Source organism: Mugil cephalus, chromosome 7, assembly GCF_022458985.1.
Source record: "Mugil cephalus isolate CIBA_MC_2020 chromosome 7, CIBA_Mcephalus_1.1, whole genome shotgun sequence".
Classification (NCBI taxonomy): Eukaryota; Metazoa; Chordata; class Actinopteri; order Mugiliformes; family Mugilidae; genus Mugil; species Mugil cephalus.
Window position 1 is genome coordinate 23,608,850 of NC_061776.1, and position 20,642 is coordinate 23,629,491.

Sequence of the window (20,642 nt, forward strand, 5' to 3'; positions counted from 1 at the left end):
ATCTATCTATCTATCTATCTATCTATCTATCTATCTATCTATCTATCTATCTATCTATCTATCTATCTATCTATCTATCTATCTATCTTTTTAATGGGTAATCTTTCTTAATGTATGATGTCTTTTATATTCTGAGAATTTTCCTTCTCAGTACAACCAACTATGTTAAGAAACGCCTGACAAAATGTATAAGAAAATCTATTTTAGTGCGCTCTTTAGTAAATTATTCAGTTATGGTTTTGAGAAAAAAAAGCATTTTCATCAGAAAGCACACAGCCCTGCCTTTAATACATAGTTGAGAATATTTACATGCTTCAGTGATTTTGTTTTTTGTTTTAGATCAGCAAGAACAGGGAGATAAGAGCACAGAGTCTGTGAAACAGATAAATCACTTATCGAGCAGCAGAGTTCCTGTTGGCTTTGTGTGTTTGTGCTCATCTCCCGAGCAACTGCAGCAGTGCATGAATCAAACCCCGTCCAACAAACTGAATGAACGATGTAATGGATTAAACTAAGAGTCACACACGTAATCAGACAAATTTCAACACACTTTTGTAAAATACAAATGCTCTTGATGTCAGAGGCTGCACCCGGCTATGAGTCATGGCTCAGGTCAACAGCTAAACTCTTGAGCGTTAAGTGCGCTGCCACTAATGAGTGATTGTGAAATTTTCCCCTAAATAATTTTTTATTTTATTTTTTTCCCCTAAATTATTTGAAATAATAATTCAAATTATGATTATTTTCTTGAGGAATCAGAGGAAAAAAGACTGACATTACATTTGATAACAAATAGTATGTTAGCTAATCTGGTTTTATTACAGTAAATGAAGTATGTAGGGAAATATACTTTAACATGAATGAGAGAAAAGGATTGGCTCCATCTGCAGTTTGTCAGTAACTGGTTAACAGAAAAAAAAAAAGCAGCATGAAAACTGGGAGAAAGGGGAGCTTTCTCTTTTCTTGATGCTAAGCTGGCTATGTCTATTTTTAAGCAACAAGTAGCCTGTCTTAGAGTAGCCTAGCAGGAAGATTAAAAAAAAATATGAATTAGCATGTCAGTTTAATGTGTTGTGTATTATTTTCATTTGTTTGGGTAGACTACTTTTATTTAACCATTTCATCCATGTGTGCAAAAGCTGCCTGTTAATTAAGCTACAACAAATAGTTCCTTAGCTTAGCCTAGTGTAAAGTTAAAATAATAATAATAATAATTAACATGTTACACCCTATAAGTTTAATGTCCTGCTTTAAAATGTATTTATATGATTGTTCGTTGTTTTGATGGTGACGTTTGCATCACATGGACATATGGAACCTGCTGTATTTCTTTCCATTTTTTTTTTAATTTTATTTTAAATAATAAGAATTTTCTGTTCGTCCTTACAGAAAACGTCAGAGGAACTTGGTTATTATTTAACAGAGACATGTCAATACAGCACATACCAGAGCTATTCTCACTGACATTCCCCGGCACAGTGGTAATATTAGTCTACCACTGTATGTTTGCAGAGAAAAATCCATGTGCATACTGATTAGCTTTTACATATAATAAACAGCAGTCATTTGTTGCATTGCTATATTTGTTTGTGCTTAGTTAAAATTAAAGGGTACTTTGTACATACTGTGAGACACTTTCGTGTCTCTCACAGTCAGGAACCTTCACTTGGCGCACTGCTGGCTGTTTGGTTTCCCATGCATAGTGAGAGCCAGGACCCTATCTCATCTGTTATACTCCGATCCTCGGAGAACCCAAGTCACCTTTGTGTTTCCTCTCACGCCCACCGTTCGGCAGAAGCAGCAAATGCTGCTCGAGCCATTTATCACACCAGCGTCAAGCCAGCAGCATCCACAATAAATGGTCTGCATTTTTCACAAATACAAATAGTCGTGAGAAAAATAACTTATGCATGGCTCTAAGTGAAAAACTTATATACAAATTATTTATATGAATAATACATTTGACAAAATATCAACTATTCACTCAAGTATTGTCTTTTCACAGTAGACATTTTCATTGGTAACAGCAATGACATGAGATCATCAGATGTAGCAAAATAATTATCATGGGCTCTGTCCCATTTATGTGTAAACCTATAGTCACTAGATAAAAAAAAGATGAGATGGTTTCCTGTTTTTACAGTAAATCCTTGACAGAATTTAAAACTTGTATTGTATTTGTGCCATATGGTACTTTTATCGTTGCCACCAACATCTTCTCCACATTTCGCTGGGACCCAGACTCCTTGACCCTTCACCCTCGTCCATGTGGCAAGAGATAGTGCACCATCCAGCGGCACCAGAATAGACAGTTTCATCTGTTTGGCTGACAGAGCATTGATTATCTTTCAGCCACCCCTTGCACAAAGCAAACCTTAACACATGCAGCATCATAGCAGTTAACGTGACTGAACTGAGGAAAAAGTCACTCCACACCAAAATCTCAAAAATATGAGTGTGGACCACTGTGTACTTTTGTATAGGCAATTTGGAAATACCCTGGTTTCTTCTCATCCACCCTGAGTTTAACTATCATGATTATTTTGCAAACTGCAGTGAAATGTTTAATTTGGTTGTTCACTGACTTGTCCTTTAGTACCATTATTAGATCCAAGTTGTCCCTCTTGTTGGAATTGTTAGAAACTTGTAAAAAATTACCCCAATGACATTAGTGTAAACCTCAGCTGTTCTTTGGGTTTAGTGGTAATTAGAGAAGATTAGCCAAATCTTACACCTAACTAATATGGTGATGGCAAACCGTATACCTGCCAAATATGTGCAGTTTAGCATTGTCATGGCAATCATATTAACTTTTATTGCAAAGCCTTAGCACAGCCTCAGAGATGATCTGGGAGACAGGTTCTCTACCAGATTATTACAATGATCCTTCAACTGGGACTATAAAGGAAGGCTGTTTTTTTTTTTTTTTTTTTTTAATATTTGCATCTGTGCTTCAGATTGCATGGTATCATCGTCAGCACCGATCAGACATGACTTCACTAGCTAGGGTCCCTGGGAAAACTACAAAGTTGCTGGTGCACTTTGAATGAAGCAGGTAGCATAAAACCAGTATTTCATCATCTTTTGATTTTACTGAGTAGTCAAATACATACCTGTTTGGGCACTGTGACGCTACATTTCAAATCATGACTTCTCACCGTGGCCTTGTCATGAGGGGGCTTGAGCTTATGGTGTGACTTGAATAGGAATATTGAAATGATCAGAGGTCAGAGTAAATGGGTCATTTGAGTATACGTCTAAATCTCCAGTGAAGAACCAAAAGAGGAAGTGAGATCTAGCAACACAGGGTTTACTGGAAGGGGACCGAAGAGTCAAGACAGAATAAGCACATGTCAGCCAAATTGTGGTTATTTTGGTCCAAAGGTCATAAGTTTCTGGAACATGTATTATTTGGATGAGTTTGTCTTATAGTGTATTAATAGTTCTTTGAACTTACATGTGCAAAAGTTGGTTGGTTTTTAACGCTGACATTAAGGCTACTGGTTTTAACTAAATTCAAGCATAAGGTCCTTATCTTTCTCCACTCTGTGCCAGCTTCCACTCCCTTCCTGTGTCGGAAAAAAGTAGTGTTAAGGATTGCATAACTACCATTCTCTCCTCACTCTTCCTCTACGCGTCTGTTATTACGAAGTGCACCATTAAACATTGGTTATGATACATGCGCTTTGTGACTCAAAGCGCATCTAAGAGGAGGACCCCGTAGTGGGAGTGGGGAACTTCAGCTCATTTCAGAGGATGGGGCGGGTGGGTTGAGCCGTGAGGAAGAGGGGTGTGTATCAGTTTAAAGTGGCGCAGTACATTCCAGGACACGCATTTAAGAACTCCGGTCCAAGAGCAGAGCAAGACCATAGTAAAGTTTTCAAAACTTTTTCATAGACTAAGCGATAATTACTCAAGGCGCAGCAGAAGTTTCACCACCGGTCCAAAGAAGAAACCACACAGATAATGTAAGCCCACTACTCTTTTATACTTCTCTTTTTGTTCTGTAAAAACACATGTAAATTCGTGCGCGCATGAGGTAGCGGTTTTTTGCTTTCGGTTACTTTCTGCAGCTGGCGCTTCTTCACAGATAGAGGGACGCTCACATCTTTTAACGGGACAGTTTAAGATTTGCTCTTGTTCCACATATTTAACACCAGCACCCATCTTTCATTTGATGCCTTGCAACTCTGGTGAAGTTTATTGGACATGGGAAACTTTTTTTTGGCATCACATCTGGTTGGTTTCCAGCAACAGTTAAACTACAGATAAGCATTTTCGTAGTTCACTTAAAACCATAATCACTTAGTTTAGGCATTGCCATGTCTTCAGCCTTGTGGGTTGGTGACCAATCAGCTAGTCACTCCATTTGTCAGGGTGTGCATTTGACAATTTCTTTCTTTCTTTCTTTCTTTCTTTCTTTCTTTCTTTCTTTCTTTCTTTCTTTCTTTCTTTCTTACATTTACAAATTAACATTACAGTATTATTTTTATTAATTTGATCAACAACTTTTACATGAGACCCACGTGACCAGACAAAAAAGCTATGGAAGTCTGATGTTGTTGTTTTTGCATTTATCTCAAGGAGCCAGTAAAGGTATACCAACACAAACTGACTGTAGAACTGTAGAGGGATGGGCATGACACACAGGAAATGAAATGTGTGTGTGTGTGTGTGTGTGTGTGTGTGTGAGTGTGTGTGTGTGTGTGTGTGTGTGTGTGTGTGTGTGTGTCAAGCTTGGCTGATGCCTGTATTAGAGACCCATTTTAGTATGTGCATCAAAGTGTGAGGGAAGAGCAAAGCTGCCAAGAAATAGACTTGTGGGGTGGCTTTTCATGGTTTTAAGGGGTTCAGTGGTTCTCTTTAATTGGCCAATTTTGGGCCACCTAGGTGCAGTGGTGAGATAACGCTGACACAAATTGCTAACGCAATAAAAATAAAAAACAAAATACCTTTGCTCAGTTCTTATATTTTGAAAGAGCCAATATTCCCTGTGTTTTTTGGTCAATTGCACGTTGCTTTTGACATCCTAACTGTGTATGTTGCTCCCACGAGTGCAAGTTGGTATCGAAACAGAAGTTAAATTAACACAAGGTTGTGAATGTCTATAAACGTATAGAGTATTTTACTTTCTTAGTTCCTCTTTTTCTTTCTTTCTTTCTTTCTTTTCTTTTCTTTAGAATTTACAGGGTCAGGGAGTGACTTCAGTTTAGGGTGGAGACCACGTTTCAAAACATAAAGCTGATTTGGTCCATTGTTGTTGCTCACAGTTCATATGAATTGTGATGATTTGGAAACCAGTGAAGGGAGGGGAAATCTTCCGACCAGCAGATGAACTCTGAAGCTTAACATAATGTCACGTATCATATTGTAAAACGTGCGCACACGCACACACACACACACACACACACACACACACACACACACACACACACACACACACACACACATACATTCTTCTCAGTTGCAGACTTTGAAACCGCGAGGTGTGCCTCCCCACCACCTCTTCCTCAGCTGTTGCCTGCTCTTTGAACTCTGCCGCATTGCTTCACTATCACTGTTTTTTTTTTTTCTCTGAATCTGTATGTTTGATACGCCTCCTAAGGGCAAATATTTAAACATGAAAATCAATGGTAAAGCAGCCTTTATCAAAGACTGTTGCTGCTGTGAATTGTGCGGTAAGATTCTTCAGATGACACCTCATGTTGCTATTCAAGAGCCACCACTCTGTTCAGCTAAAAGTAAAGCTGAAAGTTAGTTTTTAAAACTAGAACAAATATATACCCTGTAGGATGAAATATATACAGTGGTGACAGCCAGCCAAACCAAAAGTGTGCTTTCTAACTTACTACTACCCTACTGACGTAACCTAACATTACCGTACAAGTTAAGGACCATATCTTCAGCTTTACTAAAGATTACGTTTCAGGTTCACTGTGCTACTGAATCCTGTTTATACACTGAGTGGAAGCCAAGGTGCTGACTGAAAAATGGCAAAAACTTCCTGCACCTGCACTGTAAATCTATCTGCTGCATTTGTGGCTGTGCTTTATAATACCACTGCACATTTCTCCATTCATCCTAGCTAGCTTCCTTTTAATTAGTTTTACCATCAGTCGTTTAACATTCAATTGTCTGTCAAGTCAATGTATTGTTATTATTATGATTACCATTGATTATAACATTAGCTGAACTTATATAGATAAAATGAACTAGAGCTGGAGATACGTATACATGTGCAACCTTACTGCTTCAGGAGTGGCAACAGCACTAAGGGAGATGAAACTCAGCAAAGGGTGTTGGTAGAAATGAGAGCAAACACTCTATAAACAATAATTCCCCTTTACATGTTTACTTAGCAATGCTGTATTTCTCCTGACTGTGTACATTACTGCAACTCATTAGGGATTCATGGGTGGTTTACGAGAGCTAAATAAAAAAAAATCACCGGCACTTAAATGTTTGGGCAAAATAGATTTATTTTTGCATGCGAGCCCTGCAGCCTCTGTGGCTTTCATGTTCTGATTGAGACAAGATGCAGATGGAGAGAATAAAAAAAAAGAGAGGGGAGGGGGTAACATGGAAATCCTCCTCTGTCAGCCTTTCAGCAATCTAAGTCTCCTCAACAGTTTATTTATTTTTCACTTTCCCAGCATTCCTATTCAGTGTCTGACATTTGAACCCGAGCTAAAAATGTGGGGATGGGGAGGAAGGACATGCTTATCTACAGTGAAACAAATGATCTTATTCCCCTGTGGTTATTAGTGCAGTGTGTGAGGGTTGGGGTGTGGCAGTCTGATAAATGTCCACATGGTGTACGAGTACTGTACACCTACCCCCACGGCGTATGTGCACACACAACAAGCGCCAAAACAACATTACTCTCCAGCTGCAGCTGGGGTGCAGCAGATGGATTCCAGCTGTAAGAAGTTATGTTAAATCAAACAGGGAATGTACCTAGTAGGGCTGAACAGCTAAATACCCTAGAATGCTTTGGGAAATTGTCAGTTCCAAATGAGATATGTGGTTATTGTGGGAGAAAAAAAATAAAACTGTAATTACTGTTTCTTGATTGAGAGATACAAAGAATAGAAAACTGGAGAGATGTTTGGATTTTCACATCAGAATGAAATGTTCTGTGGCACAGCGCTTCTCTAATGACCTCGTACCACTAGTTACTGCAATTCTCCACAACTGTCCTGAGTTTGGTACAAAAATTTGATTATTTTTTTTTGTGAATTGTCTTTCAGCATGCCAGGTGAGCGACTGACCGTGAGAGCCACATCAGAGATTGGGCGTTTCCCTGGAGCAGCGCCCCCCACCAGGGTAGAGCTGACCATTCACAAGAATGGAGAGAAGAAGCAGGAGGAGGGAGGCTGCCGTCGCTGGTTCAGGAAGATGTGCCCGTGCTGCTGTAAGCGCCAGAATAGCACTTCTCGTGACATTACAGATAAGGTAGAATTGTCCAAAATCCTGACCCCTGACCCTGACCCTGCCCCGGCCCCGGTCCCAGAGCCCACTGAGAATGGAGAGGCAAAGGAAATGGAAGGTAATGTCTCTGACTTTTATTTAACAGTTAAATAAAAAATAATTTTAGTCCAGCTCCATGCAAAGTTTTTGGATTATTACACTGTGCATAAAGGAAGGATGTATTTTCAACAAACACCATTGGCTGCAGCATCACAGTCACATACTTATGTTTCCTCTCAGAAATTAAACTGTCGGTGAGTTCGGTGGACCTTCTGAGCTCCAAGACGGGTCAGAATCGACGGGAGCATCACACTGACATGTATCATGGCGATGAGTTGATCATCCGTAGAGGACAGACCTTCCAGATGGAGCTGGAGCTAAACAGACCATTCAATGCTGACACCGATAAGCTGCACCTGGACCTAAAAACTGGTACGAGACACATATAGATGGTTAAGAAATAGTGTTGGTGTCCAGAAGTCTCCTCTTTCTTTACAAAGTGGTGGTGGGACCAAGAATGAATGTATATCCTAGAACATATACTGTGTTTCATCAAATGGCTTAAGGCAGAAAAAAGTCATTGTTGTGCAATATCAGAGTCTAAATTCGCTGCAAGTGAAGTAGCCTAATGGGCAAATGGTGAAAAGGTAAAACGTAAAGAATAAAAGTAAAGAATAAAAAGGTGAAATAGTTAAAACGTACTGATAGTAACTTGAACAATTGAAATAAGAAGACCAGTGGTTAAGTGGTTTATAGCCTTAAGTAACAGTGGCTAAATTAATGGACAGGAAATTGTGAGAATACCTATAAATAGCAGTAATAGAAAAGCATATTAAACATCCCAGTTATCAAAATGGATAAATAAAAGGTTAAAGTAGCTAAGTGTGGCTGAAAGATAGCGAGCTGTCAGCTGAAAGCAGTCGATAAATATTTCATCTAGCTATGTTGGAGGATGAAATAACGAACAGCTGAAATACTACAGCTTAGTGTATCTAAGCAATAGTTTTTAAATAGCTGTTACCTAAAGTATTGGTTAAATAGATAGAATAGAATAGATAGAATCATAAAATAGCTAAGTTAGCATAAAGTGTAGGCAATGGTTGAAATAGTTAAGTACAGTTAGAAGATAAAGTATTGAATAGCTGTTAGCTAAAAGTAATAGCCTATATAAACAACTGAAACAGCTAATGCTAGCTTTGTGGATAAATATGTTCAATGGCTTATTTAATGAGTTTGTGTTATACGTCATACAATACAAACAAATCCTGGGAACCGCTGCTCTAGACTCTCTGAAGGCATTTTACAACTGTTTTCACAGCATGAGTGCCATTATCCATGAGCATTTGTAAAATTGCTGAGTGCCCCTTTTACCAATCATACTTGCACATGTAAACACAAAGGGTCAAGCCACTAACTGTTCAGAGTATGGGAAACATGGTAAAAATGCTATGCAGAGCTGCCATGTTTAAATCGAGCAGCTCTTCAGCCAGAGCTACACCACAAGTCTTGGATTCCACCCACTGGCCCACAGCGTTAACAGTTTCCAGACCCCAGGACACCGGACACCTCCCTCTGGTATTTGCAGGCCTCATACTGCATGGCTGGGAATAAATGGTCATTACATCACCACACAGAAGTGACTTTATGTCACCTGCTGCTTAGACAGGCTTTATTGTAAGGGAGTATCTGACTTACTTTCAGGCTTACTCATCAGGATGTAATAACCATTATTTTCTGGGGAAAGGTTATGTTAAGTGCACAAAAAAGTGCACTAAAAGCAGTCATCCATATTATATGATTTATTTAAAGATTTAGTGTTTTTCATTGATTTCCTTTTGAATAAGCCCTAAAAGGTGACGGAGGTAGAATGCTGTCAGATGGAGAACAATGGTTTCTTCAACTCCGTACTTGTTTCAGCAAATGGCAACCCAGCAGGGTGCCACAGGGTGCATCCAGTACATCTTCATCTAGCTTGAGGGAAAACAATACAAGCACAATTGTGCTTCGCTTTCTACAGGGAAGTGCGTGTGGTGCAGTGATGAAGGTCTTCCAAGCCTCAGAAATGTGTTTACTCAGAGAAGCTGTGCATAGCCAGGTCAAAGGCTGCGATGCATATGTCTTGCACTTTGTTATTGTTGTCATCCTCTGGATCAGACTAACAATTACTCTAACTCGAGTCTAACTACATGTTGCAATGAGATCTGCATTTTCAGTCCCACAGATGACACAAAATGTTTTTCAAATATATTTTATCTTTACAGACAACTGAAAGAAAAGTATTAGTATTTATTTCAAGTTTGTATTAAATTTTGTATTTAAATATTTACTGTTCTTGTAATTTACAGCAGTTCCATTTTAATTTCATGCAACCAAGCTGGAAATGAGAAGAATGCTTCAGAATGTGTTTGCTTTTTGTTAATCCTAGCAACAATCTCCTGTACTTTTGTGCTATTAATGTCCTTAAATACAGTTTTGCAAACATATAAATGCATGTTGCACAATGTCGAAATTTTAATTTAATCAGGTAGAAATGTGAACATAAATTCAGAAAAGCATATGGTACAGTCCCTTCTAAGACAGAACATGAGAGAAATTGCAGTACATCTGTCTTTGATTTGTAATCTTTGATGTTTTTGGTGCTTCTTCTTTTTTTGTACTTGCGTTTTGTTCGTGTTTTCTTGTGCACCATTCAGTGTGTGTCTGACAATATCACCTCTCTCGTGCAGGACCCTTGCCTTTGGTGTCTAAAGGCACCCACGCCATCATTCCACTAGTGGAGCACCTGGAGGATGAATGTTGGGAGGCAAAGATCACAGAGCAGAACGGCAACAAGATCAAGCTGTCCGTCAACTCTCCGGCTGATGCTGTGATTGGGCTCTATGGGCTCACCGTGACAACTTGCACTCTGAAAGGCGGGGCTGCAACTACTCACAACTCCGGCAAGACTGTCACCATGCTCTTCAACCCCTGGTGTGAAGGTAAGCTGGTAGTGGAGCGGGAACCGGGAGCAAGGTTTACATTGACTGAGGGCAGGAATGTACGAAACAGCACAGAAAGAAATTGAGTCATGGCCATGTGATAAGAGTAGTAAAAATGAAGAAATGAAAAACAGGTGGTGTTATATATACTGTCTGGATTAATGTTAAGTTTGAGATAGAATACTTTAAAAAAAACTCTGTGAGAAAAACAATCTGGAGCAGCTCATTTCCTAGAACTGCTATCAATCTGATAACAAATGTCTGTTTAGTCATTTAATCTCTGAGAGGAGGCCTGATACAATGTTGCACGTGGGTGAGGGAGGCCAGCAGAATCCATGCTGTCTATCAAATAGCCAAAGCATGAGTGTGTGTGTGACTGTTGGAGTTATGTAACTCCACTGGCTCCCATTCAAGATTTCTGGCATACATGGTTAGGCCCGTAAGCAGTGCTTTCAGCTACATTTAACATCAAAATAGTTTGTCTGTCAGATAAAAGAGATATGGAGCTGCCTCATTTATAAAGTGTCTGTACAGATATCGATGTTAACTTTTGTTTATACATAAATTATTGTGACCTTGGAAACGCGATAAAAGGAGATTTTAAAAAAACAAACCTACAGTTTCTGCACAACTTCTTGACAATTTCAAAAATTTTTTATAGTCATTTTTTTTTAGTAAATTAAGTACATTGTACGTAAAAACATAAAAGAGAAAGTCCATTTGTATAGAATCTCCACACAGTGTAGACAGCTGAGAGGCTGTGACATTTGTGCTAACTCAGCAGTCAGAATAGGCAAAGTGTTCCCAGGTCAGATGAGCACAACTGACAGTTTTCCATACTGCTGCACATTTCCAACTTAGTCCACACAAATGTTACACTTGTTATGAGTTACGTTTCTGACTTAGCCTGGAGAGAAGAAGGCTAATTTTTAAGTTTTGCAACAATAAGATAAACGTGAACATTGTCACACAGAACATGTGACCCAAATGCTCATTTAAATGTACCAAATTGCTAACTTGATATATAACACATGCTAGCTGCTGTTAAAAGGCATTTCTGATGATTCCTTCAAATGGAACTCGTGGGCTTGTGGTTATCACATGGGAAGCTGTGTAAACAAAATGACATTCAAACTGTTTGGCTGAGTCAGAGGTTGTGAGAAAAGTGCTAATAGGTAACTGCTGGAGTCTAGGAGCCTTTACCTCCCACACCCACAAAGGATTTGTGGTAGAGAGCTGGTCTGGAAACCCTCCATTGGGAACTGATTAAGCTCAGGTCTGTGAAGGCAATTAATCATTTGGATAGGCTTTATGTGATGTTTTTATCTCTGTATGGGTTGAATCATGCCTCTTAATGAAATCCAAATGGCATGTTACCATAATTATATTCTTGTAACAACAGTCTGGCTAAGGAAAGCTAATTCAACCATTTATGAAAATATCAGCACACATGTCACAACTTGTGAACTCAATCCTTATTGAAAATTTCCAGTTACAATGAAACATTCTGAAAACCAGAGGAGGAGGCCATTCATATGGACTCTTTGTGATAACCACAGTAATGACCCTTAAGTAGTACTGAAACATATGTCTATTATTTTGTTTGTCAGAGGCTAGGGTAAATAACAGAAAACACGAACTACATCCTCTAGAATGAGCATTACCACTTTCCTGATGCAGTTTCAACATAAACTCAACATTAGTTAACAGTCATGTCGGAGGATTTAGTGCAGTACTGTTGTTGAACTGGCAAATGGGTATATTTGGTACAGCTGTTTTTACTACCTTTACAGTCTTTTTTGACCAACAGATAGTAGTTCCTTGTGTTTGAAACGGTGCTTATGTACAAATGAAAAGGTTTGGTGGGATTTATCAGTATTTTCTTGTTTCTGGCATATTTAAAAAGCAAACAGAGGTCGGCTTAGTTTTTATTCTGTGTACTATTCTTTTATTCAGTAAAGAAAGCATTAGGAAATGAGGTCCATTGTCTATTTGCCTGAGTTTTGCAAATTATCCAGACAGGATATTTGACAGAAAGAGGTGCAACGCAGCAGAATAAAAAACAAAACAAAACGTGGATCTGGATTTGATAAGGAAGACTGTCCGTCTTTCATTATGGGTTTGCTGCTCTTGGCAGAGTGCCCAATCTCCTCTTCCCTCTTTCAATCTCTTTTTCCCCGAGACCAATCTCTGCCTCACGCTCATAAAAGTCAAAATCCTACAATTACTGTATAAAACGCCACGGGGCAACTTCAGAGTAATCCCTGCAGCTGGCAGCCTGTCCTCGGCATCGCTTTTACTGCCTCCATGTGTATTTCCTCCAGTTTTATGCCTCTCCCACCCAGCTCCAGTCTTGCTATGTGCTGACCTCACCCTCACTCGATAACCCCATCACTCTCGTCTCTGCTGGCCTCCTCCTCCATATCCTCCTGTGTGTTAGTTCCTCTCAGGAATTTTCAGTAAGAAGTGAAAACCACAGTTATAACAACTGCAAGATGCTGTCAGCTTCAACTCCCTCTGCCTTCTCCTGTAAACTCTCAAGACACTATGCTGTGCTTCGCTCTCTCTTCCTCCGCCCTGTTCTCTTCCAAGCATAACTTCCCCTCTTTCTCTCAGTCTACCCCCCCTTCCTTCCACTTGTTTTTTCTCATGCCTATCTTAAATACTCTAAAACAGCCAGCCTTTTCTTTTTATTTGTCAAGTTGATTTTCTCCACCCACGGGTAGTCATGGTTGCGACATCAAGGGATAAAAAGGGAGAGGAGAGGATATACAAAGATTTGTGAAGCTCCTACGAGAGGGGCACACCCTTGTCTGTAGCGCTGATGTCACACAAAACAAGCTGTTTCCCACAAATGCGTGGCCCCACTGCAAGGTCCATGGTGTCATTGTGTTTCTTAACCATTTCCTGGCCTGTGGGACATGCTCTTGTAAAATGTGAAAAGAAATCACATTCTTAAGTGGTTAAGTCACTGGAGAGGTCACTTTCACAGACAGGGAGGAAGACAAACTCTTCCTAAAGGCCTACACACAAAGGTTTCCTTGTATTCCGTGCCAAGGATGCTTTAATTGGATTGAACTTTAGTTATAACATAGAAAAATAAGAACGTGTGTACAGTGCTGGATAAACTACTCTCAAAGGTGGAGATGTATTGCAATAATGTGTTTCATTTGATTGCAGAGGACACCGTGTTCCTGGATGACGAGGAAGAGAGGAAGGAGTATGTGCTGAATGACACTGGGAGGATTTACTACGGCACTGAGAAACAGATCGGTGCCCGTACATGGAACTTTGGGCAGGTATGGAATACATAAAACAAGATGTGACTGAAACATGCTGTAGCTTGTTACATCATCTTAAGACTTGCCACTCTTGAGGTTGTACTGTATGTTCCATTTTTTTACTGTTTAACACTGGTTCCCAAACACTACAGTTTTATTGCAGCTGTATGTATTATGCCTGTATTATGGAAGAGCTGACAATTCACGCTAGCATTAGACCACATTTGGTCCATAAGTGAATACTTGCCGGTTGTCGTAAGTGGGACAAAACACACACAAAAAAAACAGTGGAACAACTGTGTGTTTTTACAAGGTTTGTGGAAAACAATGTCACAGAGGAAACAAATATAGCAGGCTTTGACTACAAGGGTAGTACTTGTTAAGAGTGAAAACAGCAAGGATTCAATCTTTTTCTGGCATTTCAGTACAGAGCATTGGAAATGAACTTTAGCTGACAAGATTATTCTCTAAATTGCTGCATCACTATGGCTATGACCTAAAATCTTTCGCAACAAAGACGCTCCTTTGCAAACACAAAGTTCCTACTATAATTTCGGTGTCTCTGCCACTATACTCTCATAGAGCTCAGTCTCCAGTTTCATTTTAGGAGTTTAATTGTAGAATTTAGTCTTTTTTCCCCTTTCTTTGCTGCAGTTTCATGAAGGAGTACTGGATGCGTGTCTATTCATCCTTGAGAAAAGTGACATGCCTCCGTCTGGTCGAGGCGATCCCATCAATGTGGTCAGAGTCATATCTGCTATGGTGAGTTAATAAGCATCAAAACATGGAAAAAAAGAGTCTTACTATCCACTGTTATTTTCAGGTCTGTAGCAAGGATTTTTGAAAAGAAAAGAAAAAACATCATTGCAAGCAAACCAACCTGAATGCTTAATCAAATTCATTGATTCTCTTTTCAGATAAACGCTCAGGATGACTTTGGTGTCTTGGTTGGGAACTGGTCAGGGAACTACTCTGATGGAGTGTCTCCTGCCGCATGGAGCAGCAGCGTGGAAATCCTGAGGAAATACCACTCCTCCAATGGAACGCCCGTGTCCTACGGACAGTGCTGGGTCTTCTCTGGGGTCACTACAACAGGTGAGGAACTGTTGGCGCACACACTTGTTGGCGTGAGAGAAAGGGTGAAGGAGAAGGATGTGTTTATGGAGACAGGTTGAAGCTTAGCGGGAGGTGGAGAGCTCTCTGGCACGAGAAGGGAGCGTACATTATGTGTGTGTTCTGTCTGTGCACATCAAAAAGCCACAAAGAATATCCAAGAGACTTCCCTAGTGTCATCTCAATTCAATTACCAGTTCCCAAATGTTTGTGAGCATGGCTCTCTGTCTGTCAGGCCCTTTTCATTAGCTCTAACTGTTACTCCATCACAAAACACTTCATTCATTGCTTGTGCATGCAAGGAGCCTCACATGAGAGCTAGCTGACCTTAGCACATAGCGGTGCCCCTGATAGCACGTCCTAGCTCATATATAACCAAAATAACTCGCATAGACATTCCCGTCATACCTCCTACTTTTGTCACGGATAGAGCCCCATGTGTTGCTTTCATTCAACCAGAATAATAACACACTAAGGAACCATTCCAGTGTCATCCTTGCAGAAATTCTTTAAGTATTATTATCTGCTAAATTTATTATTTTCAAATATTAAAGGACAGTTCTGTTTTTATTCATCTATGTGTGTCTGTCTTGCTTTTCAGTGCTGCGCTGTCTTGGTATACCTGCTCGCAGTGTGACCAACTTCCAGTCTGCCCATGATACTGATGTATCCCTCACAACAGATGTGTATTTTGATGAGAGTATGGAGCCGATCGACGTCCTCAACAATGACTCTGTCTGGTAAGATGTGGAGGTGTGCACGGTCAGGGCACCCTGCTATGAAAATGGCCTGCTGCTAAACCATACAGTACTTCAGGAATGTGCCGTATATTTAGATCTGCTCCGAATCATTCCCTCCAACCTTAAACCCCAGAGACGTCAAGCACTTCCAATGATCTACTCTCAATCTCACTAATCTGATGGCTATCTCCGATCTAGTGGTACTGGTGTCCTTAGAACGCCCTTAGATATGCTAAAAGTGTGCTAAGTTCACCTTGTGTAAAAGTGTAAAAACTCCGGCCATGCCAAGCTATTTTTTTTATTTCATTTTGAAAGGACCAATAGAAGTGGTTAACAAATTACTCACGTAAACCCTATCTACCCATAGGAATTTCCACGTATGGAACGACTGCTGGATGGCCAGACCAGACCTGCCTCCTGGAAACGGGGGCTGGCAGGCCGTCGACTCCACTCCTCAGGAGACAAGCCAGGGCACCTTCCGCTGTGGCCCTGCCTCTGTCAACGCCATCCGCTCTGGCCAAGTTTACCTCAAACACGACACGCCTTTTGTCTTTGCTGAGGTAAGAGCACTGGAAAAGACGTCTTTGTTATTTTGTTCCTATCCATTGCATTCCATGCATTTCCAAACTGAATATTTAGGATTTCCAAAGGTGGTCTTGGAGCTGGAAATCAGGCAAACATATAATAGATATACAGGAATAGTTTTCTTGTAGCATTACATACGATTCATTTTTTGATCACCAAGGCAAAACCAGAATTGAATCCCATCATTTTGTAATGACAGAATAACATAATAAGTCTGATGCACATTTTGGCTGAACGTCTCATGAACTCCGATCTTGAGCTGGTCTTTTTTTCTTTCAGGTCAATAGTGATAAAATTTACTGGCAGAGGAACTTTGATGGTACCTTCAGCCAGATCCACAGTGAGAAGAAAGCTGTTGGCCACTGCATAAGCACCAAAGCAGTGGGGTCAGACAAGAGGGAAGACATCACACACCTCTACAAACATCCAGAAGGTACTGATGGGGTATTTTACTTGACTAACTGCACATCTGCCTTTTATTGCTATCCAAGAACCAGACAGAATCATTTCTACACTAACAGATACTATCTTGATAAGTAGTGTTTGTTGACATGTCTGTACAATGTTCAAGTTTGCTTTGTTTGGAAAGACTGAGCTGTATCTAATGAGATGCACTCACCTCCTCCTTCTTTTATTGCTACCAGGTTCGGAGGAAGAGCGCATCGCTGTGGAGACTGCTAGTCGCTATGGCAGCAAGCCAGATGTTTACTCCACACCTGCAGCAGAGGATGTGTGTGTGGAGGTGAAGATGGAGGGTGAGGGCCCCACGATGGGAGCCGATGCTCAGCTGAGTATTGTGGTGAAGAACCTGAGTTCGCAGCCCCGCCGGACAACGCTGCACAGCCAGGTGGCTGTCATGTATTACACTGGTGTGCTGAAGAACGCCATCAAGAAGGACGAGATGCATGTGGAGCTTTTGCCCAATGAAGGTTGGATTTCTTCTGAGCTTTAATCAATTTGCACTTCTAGAGACTTCACAAATAATTAAACCGTCATATGTGAAAGACGTGACAGAGAATTTTCACCCGTTGCTTTTAAGGCCTGCAACTTTGTTTTTTTTTTTCCACTCTCATTCCTCTGAACCTTTTGTACACTAATGCTAAAAAGGGATATCATCAACCATGTAAACCATGTGTTCTCAAGTTAATAGGTGATAATGCTGTATAACAGTGTTGTGTTGACAAGTGCCAAAAAAAAAAAGAAATTCCAGCAGGTTAATGCTAAAATGAAACGCTGTAGTAGGCCACATCAGATGAAAAGGTTGTAGCCAAACTGTTGTTTTTACTAGGGGCCTTTTGAAGTTACAATCAGTAGCTATACGTGTAGTTACACACATAAAAAAAGCCAGGCTGTATGTTTCTAGTGTTTATGCTATGCTAAACTACGCTAAGCTAAGAAGATGCTGGCTGTAGTTTAACATATACCATACAGATAGTGTTGTTGACCTTTTCATTTCCATCACATATTCCCAAATGTCAGAGCATTCATATAATAATAAGGATGACTTGCACAATTAAATGTATACTTACCACATCCCTTTACTTCCCCCCACAGAGAAGACCATTGAGTGGGTCCTGCCTTATCAGCAGTACCAGAACCAGTTGGTGGACCAGGCAGCTCTGATGCTGACCCTGGCTGGAAGAGTCACTGAGACCAAGCAGGTGTTGGCCAACCAGACGACTTTCAGGCTCCGTACACCTGACCTCATCATCGCGGTAGGGTTATTATTAGAATTTTATAATTAGCATTTTAAGGTTGCTGTAACTGCATGAATTCATTTGTGAGAAGCTTGTTCGGTTTACTTTGTCCCTCCTGACTAATTTATGTCTTCTGACAGCCTGTGGGAGAAGCTGTGGTTGGTAAGGAGATGGCAGCCAAGATTACCTTCACCAACCCCCTGCCTCGCACACTGAAGGACGTGGTGTTCAGAGTGGAGGGCCTGGGCCTTCAGAAGGGCCATGAAGTGGTTATAGGGTAAGACCACCTCCTCGTATCTTCTGCCTGTCTATTTCTCCCCTACATATTTTCTCGCCTCGACTAACATTTTTCTCCTCCTTCCTCCCCTCAGTGATGTCGGCAGTCACTCCACAGTGACAGTGACAGAGCACTTCATCCCCATTCAACCCGGGACCAGGAAGCTGGTGGCCTCCCTCGACTGTAAACAGCTCACACAAGTGCATGGAGTGGCTGACATTGTTGTTCTTGAAAAATAGGAGTGCTGCAACTATAGCAATTACTTTCTCTTATATAAAGTGTGCCACGTACCTTAAACTGTCTCAGTTAGGTGAAATCTTTGATAATCTAAAACTATGAATAGACAACTGTAGCATAATCAGTATTATTATTTTTTTAACTTTAAATAATATCTGTTGAAACATCAGCCTTGCTGTGGAGAAGTGTGCGACAGTATTTAGGAAAAACCAAGAGCTTTAGTGTTACCAAGTATTTGTGTCCTGAACACATAAAGCTGTCGTATTAAAATATTATAAAATATTTCAAGACACTGAACAAAGCACGTGAAGGTTCAGAAAGTCCAACCATTTTGTGTAAATACAATATATTCTTATGGCTCGTCATAATGTGAAAAGTATTCAGACAACATGAAGCTCACATGGCTCAAATGAAGGGAGGCTGTGGAATGAATGGGAAAGGGAAAGATCTGAAGTTGAAGTTGGTGCTGACATTTTTTTTAAAAAAAGGGATACATTAGGGGTTTTTATTTCCTGTTCTTCATTTATGGTGTATTTCATACCAATTGAACACACATATTAAAATAGGAAAGTCCCCTGCGCCTCCTTTATTTTAAAAAGCAACTAATTAGCACTCATTAAGAATGAAATGTTACTTTCAAATGCAAAGTGTTCCTCTCTGGATGATGCTTTGTATTTCTGGTGTGTGTTTTACCTTAATTTGTATGTACTCACACTGTCATCGGCCCTGCTGTCTACTGCAGTAAACATGTAAATCTGAACAGACCTCAGTGGCCTTAAGTCACCTCAGCTTTAACATTGTCTAGTTTCTTTACCTTCAGCACTCAAAGTACAATGTGAAGGAAACTATGTTAATAACCTTATACTATTTATCTACCTATATCATTTATTTTATTTTTTTGTTATCATCTATGCTGTATCAATAATAAAACTAAAACAATAACATGTCTTCAAGTGTCACTTTCTGCAATACATCATTAGACAAGCCCTTACTGGTTAGAGGTGAGGGAGGATGGGATGACGTAATCCCACCTCTACAGAGAGAACCACTTATTGCAGCAGTCTGCCATATAAAGGTTTGGTCCTCTTTACACGGTTTACTTAATCATGGCTAATTCCAGATGTGCAAGGTAAGGCGGGTGACACACCTTTGCCACATTTCGTCACTCAGGGTGACTCGTGTATTAACAGGCACTACGCAAAAGCAGTGAATGAAACTGGGATATTCCATAGGAAACTCTTATGTTCCTCACTGCACCGATCTGGATAGCTGTGATGAGTTCATAAAGAACATATCATTATTATAATTATATCAGTGACAATACCCCTGTTATCTAACATGAACACTATGTACACCAATCAGACATAACATTATGACCGCTCACAGGTGAAGTGAATAACACTGATTATCTCTTTATCAAGGCATCTGTTAGTGGGCAGAAGTTGATGTGTTACAAGCAGGAAAAATGCGCAAGGATTAAAGCAAGTTTAAGTGTGACGGTTAGACGACCGGGTCAGAGTATCTCTAAACTGCAGCTCCTGTGGCGTGTTACCAATCAAATGTGGTCCAAGGAAGGAACAAGGTGAAGCGGCAACAATAAACAAAGGATTATTGTTGATTATTATTGATGATTAATGATGTTCTGATAGAAAGGTGCCAGAGTACACAGTGTATCAAAGTTTGTCACGTACTGTGCTGCCAAGACATAGACCAGTCAGACTACCCATGCTGAAACCTGTACACCGCTGACAGCACTAAGAATCGGCATGTGAGCATCACAACTGGACCACAGAGTAATGGAAGAAGGTGGGGAAAGGAGGGTGAGAATTGTCTTGCTTTTCAACGGGAAAGAGGTCAACCAGCCTGAAGACTGTAGAGAAGAAGGCTGCATCTTATGTCACTTCCATTACATTACAGCTAGTTGTTTTGATATTAAATCTTTCAGTGTGACATTTATGCATCCTGTCAATTTTAGTGAGGAGATGGTAAATATTGAGATTGTTGTGTAGTCTAAAACTGCATTTTCTGTTAACATTTCATTTTCAACTTCTCCAGAAGCACTTTAAACCATAGGTGTGTCAGTGTTTTGTTCCCAATGTCACATTTAGTCTGATTCATTTATTCTTTTCATATAAGTAAACAGAATGAAGAAAATGGACGGCTTGTAAATCCTTCAAACTCTGGCCCAGCACCACTCTGAGACTTTGAAGACAAAACTACATAAAGAGTGTCACTTTCTATGTGTGTCTATTGTTGTGTGCCTT

General features: G+C 40.2%; 1 protein-coding gene across 1 annotated transcript; it reads left to right on the forward strand.

Moving 5' to 3' along the window:
• The first annotated feature begins 3,794 nt into the window (after positions 1 to 3,794).
• On the forward strand, positions 3,795 to 19,318 carry tgm1l1 (transglutaminase 1 like 1). The gene is made up of 14 exons (XM_047589731.1): positions 3,795 to 3,968; positions 7,251 to 7,549; positions 7,711 to 7,902; positions 10,197 to 10,448; positions 13,629 to 13,747; positions 14,384 to 14,491; positions 14,647 to 14,824; positions 15,444 to 15,582; positions 15,950 to 16,142; positions 16,447 to 16,600; positions 16,812 to 17,096; positions 17,722 to 17,882; positions 18,005 to 18,141; positions 18,236 to 19,318. The coding sequence occupies exons 2-14, from the start codon at positions 7,252 to 7,254 to the stop codon at positions 18,378 to 18,380; spliced, it is 2,361 nt and encodes a 786-aa protein (XP_047445687.1). The 5' UTR covers positions 3,795 to 3,968; position 7,251; the 3' UTR covers positions 18,381 to 19,318.
• The last annotated feature ends 1,324 nt before the right edge of the window (positions 19,319 to 20,642 follow it).

What these genes read in the sequence shown, in the direction of transcription:
- tgm1l1 (XM_047589731.1), top strand. Translation starts at nt 7,252, where the DNA reads ATGCCAGGTGAGCGACTGACCGTGAGAGCCACATCAGAGATTGGGCGT. An exon ending in CCTCTACAAACATCCAGAAG is followed by an intron (nt 16,601 to 16,811) that starts GTACTGATGGGG and finishes TATTGCTACCAG; the next exon opens with GTTCGGAGGAAGAGCGCATC. An exon ending in GGCCATGAAGTGGTTATAGG is followed by an intron (nt 18,142 to 18,235) that starts GTAAGACCACCT and finishes TCCTCCCCTCAG; the next exon opens with TGATGTCGGCAGTCACTCCA.